Below are 7092 nucleotides of genomic sequence, written 5' to 3' on the forward strand. Positions count from 1 at the left end.
TATATATATATTGGTTAAAAGAGCAGCTCGTGGCTCCTTGCGCTTTAATAATTAAAAAGGTGCAAATTTAGGGGGGTGAGATAGTGGATCTCCATCTAAAACACAAAAAGAAACTCAAACCAGGGGTTCCCGTATCCACATTACAACTCCACAGAAAAAATAGGGAAATACATGTATTAAGACCAAAAAAATGTATACCAACATAAGAAGTATACCCAAAATTACATATAAAGCAAAAAGTGTGATCATAAAGTGAAAAACTAAAGAAGCAAAGTCGAAAAAGCTTTCAAGAAGTTCAGCCAAAGCAGAGTATGTAGCCATCCAAGCATTTCAAGAGCTTAACATCCGAAACCCAAGAATGGAGCATAACAGGCAGTGGGCATATAGGCAGAAAATCGCAGTCCAGGGAAGGAGCAGTGACCCCATGAAGAAAGCAAATCATAGCCTGACCAGACATAAACTTCCTGCAGAAAAGACATATAGCATAACAAGGTAAAGTAATACAATTATGTCAATAACACCAATAGCCGTAAGAGGAAGCAAATAAAAAACCAGTGAAACCGCGAGACCAAAAGGATGTGAGCACCCAAACCATGCATCCTGAAATACTACGAGGTAACAAAGCACCATCTAGCAGACCCAAGGAAACAAGGACTGCTAGAAAATGATCCCCAAGACATCAGCAACTTATAGAGAACCTCAGCAGCAGTACTGTAATTCCCAAAAAGTCTATCCCAGGCTATAACAGGTGACATAAGCACGTGAGCAATAAATGAAAAGTGGCTAGTGGAGCAGCAAAGCCTAAAGCTTAAAACAATTAAGGTAATGTCATGTATGAACCAAGTGACCCAGCAACCGTTGCTCAACGTAGAAGTGAGGTCATAGCCATAAAAACAACAATCTCTAGTGCTAGAGCAACTCCAGAAAGGAACAAAAAGATAGTTTCTCATATTAAGAAACATATAAGGGTAAAAAATTTGGGTAATCATTCTGCTAAACCAACACTCAAAACCATCCAAACAGCCAACCATCCAACAGAAACCAACATTCAAACCAAGTTCAAAACCAAGATAGCAAAACAAACAAGCTAAATACATTCCCAAATGGGGGCACCAAATTAAGCACGTACATAAGGACCTGACATATCACTATTAATTAGCTTACTCAACATAGAAGGAGGAGTAATACCAACTATTGCCCCTGTACCCTCCATTTAGCAAGTCAATCCGCAGATTTGTTGCCTTCTCTATATTTAAAGGAGTATGATATGTTTAAAGAGTGTCCCTCAATAGTATGCCTAATACGCTTAAACAAAATTGTAGCATGCCATAGGGGAATAAGCCTATCTGAAAGCATATTATAGAGAATCTCAGAATCAGTTTCCAGAATTAAATTTTTCAGATTTACAGAAATAGCAGTTTGTAATGCAGCAAGAACAATAATAATTTCAGCCTCAATAGGAGAATTGGCCAAACAAGGTGTAGCAAAGTATGTGCAACAAATGCCATTTTCATCCCTAAAGATTCCACCGACACCCTTATAATCATTAGCATAATTTCCATCCACATTTACCTTGATCCTACCGTGTGGGGGTGGTGCCCATCTAATTAAGATGGGTGTCCTACCCAACCCCTATCCACATTAGGAGAAGCTTCTTGTACAATGGAAGTCTTCCAAGCCTTCTTGAAATAAGTCGCAGCAAAAGTAGAAGTAGTAGAGGGAGTATGGCAAGAACCATCATATTTGTGACTATTCTGTGTCATCCAAATGAACCATAATACAATGTCAGGAAAATAACTATGCTTAAAGAAAGTAGAATCAAAATATTTACAAGTATTGATAGAATCTTTAAGCGTCAGATTTGATGGCCAAGTAATCCCAAAGTAAAGTCCAATACTATGCCAAACCTCTTGAGCAAAAGTGCATTCAAAGAACAAATGATTAAAATTTTCAGCCTCTCTTCTACAGTTGTAACAGAAAGATGCAAGTTTTAAACCTTTCATTTTAAGTATATCATCAAGTGGGATCAACTTATGAAAATATCTCCAGAAAATTTTAGAATTATGATTTGAAATAGGAAAATAGAGCTTTTAAAGCATTCAGCTAATGATAAATTTTGATTGAGAATCACATTAGGAAGAAGATTAAGAGATTAATAAGAAATAATGAGATAGAATATTTGAATAGTAAGTTTAATTAGTTTTGTAAATAAAATAATACTGCTCAAATAATAATGGATATAGTTTTACTACAAAAATGTAATATGCATGTTCTCATTTGTAAAATTGAACAAGTGCTTGTAAGGTGATGAAATTATTACTATTTGTTACTTGGTGAATAAAAATTCATTTGTAGCACATAAACCCGTAAAAGCTATTGGAGAAGTCTAGGTAAAGAAAGAGACAAATTAAACTAATCTACAATTTTTTAGATCTCTAGTGTATGCGCACATGTATAAACAAAAAGTGAAACTAAGTTGTTCCAAGTCTTTCTTTTTTGGAGCTTCTAGAGTGAATATAAGAGAATAAATATCTGATAAATTAATCCAAGTGTATTGTAAGAGGAAACGTCATCTTTCATAAGTATGATATAAAAATGGGTAAGTTATTATAAAAGAAAAGTAATTTATATCAATTATTAGTGGTTTATGCGTGATGCAAGGTGAAAGATTTGTGATAGTAGAGTGATTATTTAGCATTTGCATGAAAATTAAAGGTCAAAATTGAGCTATGATAGCATTCATAGGCGGAAGAGGTCAAAATTGGGAGCTGCACGAGTTGTGAAAACATATATAGGTCAAAGAGGTCGACAGAGTTAGGAGATGTCCGAGTCGTGATAAACTTTGTAGGTCACATAGACCAGAGTTAGGAATTGCACGAGCTATGATAAGGTTTGTAGGCCATATAGGCTGGAGTTAAGATCTACATGAGTTGCGATAAAGCCCATAAGCGACAGAGGCTAGAGTTGGGAGCTGCACGAGCTGTGATAACTTTCATAAGCCATAAAGGCCGGAGTTGTGATTTGTATGAGTTGTGGTCCAAATAGCAGTTGTTGGTCACATAGGCTGTAGGATGGGCTGCAAGGGGAGGGCTAAAGGAGTTCGAAGAAATTCACCGTATCCAAAGTAAGGCAATTTTAGGCAGTTATTATGGGATGCATTGTTACACCATCATCGGTGTATGTTGTTGCCCCGTATGCATAGTGCGCCATTTTACTATATTTGGGGTGCATTATTATACCATTTCAATGATGCGTCGTTATATTTTATGCGTAGAGCATTGTTACACCACTTTCAACATGTATTATTGCACTATATGTGAGGCATGACATTAAGCCGTAATCGGTGTCTATTGATACAACATCTTCAGATTGTATTGTAGCACCGTCTTGGGGGTGCATTGTTGTACCGTATATTGGGAGCGTCGTTGTGTCTTATTCAGGGTGACTTTTTGCATCATATGTGGAATTTATCATTGTGTTGTATTTAAGGCGCATAGTTGCATCGTGTGATGCTTAATACTACAAAATTCTGGTTACTACTATGTAGTGTATGTTGAGATCCGTTGTGTATGTCATGATTTTGTAAGGGGCTTCATTGCATGAGCAGAGGAAAACTGACAATTGTCTGTGGCAGATGGTGAGCATTGGTTGACAGTGATCGACAGTTGTAGGAATAACTGGCATTCCTTGAACCTTCTTTGCAGAACATTGAACCTTAGCTCCTTCTCCTACAAGTCCCGATCTTCCTCCAGTTTAAGTACTAGCCCCCCTTTCATGAAAGGGATAGGGCTATATTCAAATAAGAAAATAATCTAAACCACTATATCAAATTATTTAGACAAATCACACTGATCAACGGACATTCTGCATATATTTGAGTGTGATCAAATGACATTCTACATATATTTGAGTGCTTTAATTATATCTTAATTGAGTGATCTTGGGATCGTTGGATTCGTCTTGTTAAGATACTCAATTTGACTATAAGCTTGCTAAATTTAGAATTTGTTTGACTTTCCAATTAAGGATCGGAAGCTTCTAAAAGTGGTTTATTGGCTTGATTTAGGTCTGATCTTGCTCAACTTGGATCAATTATGGCATCATTGAATCTGTTTCATTAAGAGAGTTCATTCAACTATAAGTTTACTGAAATAAGAGTTCTGAATGATTTATAATTTATGTTTTGAATGTTCCTTGCTAAAGAAATTATCTCAAGATTTATGACATATGTTTGCTAGCTTGATGGTTGAATAGGAAAAATTAACTAAAGAAGTTCTTAGTTTCCCCGACCAAACAAATTTCTACATTGTATCTATCCAAAATTTCAATTTTCTTATGACTCATTTCACAAATTATCAAAAAAGTAAAAATATTTTTTTGGCAAGCTGAGCAACGGGAAAGTTTCGAAAACATCAAAATAGCCTTATGCATAGTTCTAGTGTTAGCCATACCTGATTTTAACAAACCATTCGAGGTTAAGGTTGATGCATTAGCCATAGGAATAGGAGCAGTTCTATCCCAAGAAGTCAGCCAGATTGAATTCCTCAATGAGAAGTTAAGCAGAACAAGATGAAATTTTTCTATGTAAGAGCAAGAGTTATTATGCAGTAAGAGCTCTGATATATTAAGAGTACTACCTAATATAACGAGAATTTATTCTATATAATGATCACGAAGCTTTACAGTTTTTACAATCATAAGAGATATTAAGCTGGATGCATATGAGGTGAATTGTTTACTGCAAAAATTCCACTTTATCCTCAAATATAAATTAGGACTGAGCAACAAAGTGGTGGATGCTCTTATTCAAATATTCAGTTTGCTAATGACTGTTCCAACTACAATCATAGGGATGAAATCCATCAAAGAACAATACGACAAGGATAAAGATTTTGCTATGCAATGAAAAAATTGTATTAACAACAATCATCTATGTATTCCTAATACATCTTTTACGAATTCATGTCATCCATGACATGCACGTCGACGAGTTGGACGATCACATTGGATGCGGTATGATTGTAGCTATACTTAATGCCCATTTTTCTTGGTCCAGACTAAGTAAGGTTGTTTGTTGATTCATAGAAAGCTGGCTACATTTCTGAGATATAAAAAGACTTCACAAGACATCGATTTGTATTTATGCTTACCTATTCAAGTTATCATTCGGAAAGATTTGAGCATCATTTTTATTCTCTGCTTACCAAGGAAAAAAGTGGATTTGATTCCACCGTGGTGTTGGTGGTCCTATTTTCTAAAATATCATATTTTATTATTTGCAAAAAAAATATTCGATGTTCTTAATACTACTCGGCTTTTATTTGAAGACATTGTCCGTCTTTATATATTGCCAAGGAGTTCAACTTTGCATAGAGGTCATTATGGGAAAGCTGTGGATTAGCGTCATAATTAGCGTCAAAAATAATTTTGAAGTAAAATTAGCGACCCATTTGTGTCCTTATAGAGTCGCCCACGGTCCCGCTCCCAAAAGAGTAGACACAGACGAGTTACGTTTAGTGGAGCACTCTAAGGCGACGCTGTAGCATCGGCTTAGCGTCCGCTATATTAGCACTCAACTTACTTATTAGCATTGGCATTAGCGGACACTAATGCCTACACAAAAGCCCTTAAATATGGTTCATATGAACCGCAGCCTTTTGTTCGCATTTCTTCCGTCCAAGCTTTTCCGACCATTCCGGCTTTGTTTCACCGCTCCAACCCTTCCATGATGAAAAATCTTCTTCCATATGTCCAGGCTTTGGTTTGACATAAGTTTTCATTTTTTTTTTTCCTTGCATAGGTGTTAGATCCAAAAGTACACAGGTTCCATGATGAAAAATCTTCTTCCATATGTCCAGGCTTTGGTTTGACATAAGTTTTCATTTTTTTTTTCCTTGCATAGGTGTTAGATCCAAAAGTACACAGGTTTTTGTCAAGTATTTTTTGTATTCCTTTATTAGATATGCAATATATATGGATTACATGATTTTACATTAAGTTTAGAGTGAGATGTGCTTAAATATAAAAGTTTAGGGTTGAGATATGTAAATACATAAGAATTTTGTTCTAAGTAATTTTAGAATTTATGATTTTTCATAAGATCTGAAATGTGTGTAACTGATTTGCTTAGGTTTGAGATATGTGAATTCATTCGATTAGAGCTAAGTATGTAAATATGTAAATATGAAAATTAAGGTCTGAGATATGTAAATACATAACAAATTTGTGCTACATATGTAATTATGAAAATTTAGGTCTCAGTTATGTAAATGCATAAGATCAGTGCTATGTATGTAAATATGTTCTTTATATGTAAATATTTAAATATGAAAATTTAGGTGTGAGATATGTAAATACATAAAAAATTTGTGTTATGTGACAGCGACTTTATATATGCTTAAAAATATAAGTATTTAATATTGCTGCTAAAAGATTTAATTCCTCAGCAACGGCACCAAAAATTTAACAACGGTTATAGATTCGATAAAGATGTATATATATAATATTCAAATAATAGTAAAATCACACTTATCAACGCAAGTATATGTATCGCGAGTCTTAGATATCGATCCCACAGGGAGTAATATTAGAACTACGAACTAAGATTTTAGAAAATCAATACTTAATCACAACAATATAATTCAAATTGTTTATCTATCACTAATAGACAATATGAATATGTAATTTTATGTAATTTTAATAACTCTTAAATAACTAATTATACTAATAAAGTTTTTAATGTGAAATTCAATAAATGAGAAAGTATCATTCTCCTTGTCAAGAAATTATAGTGAATGAATAAAGTGAATCATTTCAAATTGTATTGTGTCAAATAGGAGCATACATATTTTTTACCCTTTGGTCCAAACATAAAGAACATTGACTAATCCTACGCTAGTTTACTGAATCTGCAGCTAGGCTGGGAGGATACCGACTTTCACTTCAGAGCTCCCACGTTCCCCTCGCCTGAGAGCTAACTTCTACACTTCAGCACCCAAACGATAGAACCGAATTGGGGATTTTAGTCTGTCACTCTAAAATCTCCAATTCTACGTCCGATAATTTTATTTCCCTATTTATTTGTACCCAACT

General features: G+C 34.7%; 1 protein-coding gene across 1 annotated transcript in view; it reads right to left on the minus strand.

Annotated features, from left to right (window-relative positions):
- Positions 1-7092, minus strand: part of LOC110039303 — a 28231-nt gene that overhangs the window by 12201 nt on the left and 8938 nt on the right. Inside the window, exons 3-6 of the mRNA XM_020744327.1 lie at positions 1626-1754; positions 1305-1536; positions 628-739; positions 353-464 (exon numbers count right to left, since the gene is read on the minus strand). Of these exons, the coding sequence (XP_020599986.1) occupies positions 353-464; positions 628-739; positions 1305-1536; positions 1626-1754 (585 nt within the window). The remainder of the gene's footprint in view (positions 1-352; positions 465-627; positions 740-1304; positions 1537-1625; positions 1755-7092) is intronic.

The sequence above is a fragment of the Phalaenopsis equestris genome, unplaced genomic scaffold, assembly GCF_001263595.1.
Source record: "Phalaenopsis equestris unplaced genomic scaffold, ASM126359v1 Scaffold000002, whole genome shotgun sequence".
Classification (NCBI taxonomy): Eukaryota; Viridiplantae; Streptophyta; class Magnoliopsida; order Asparagales; family Orchidaceae; genus Phalaenopsis; species Phalaenopsis equestris.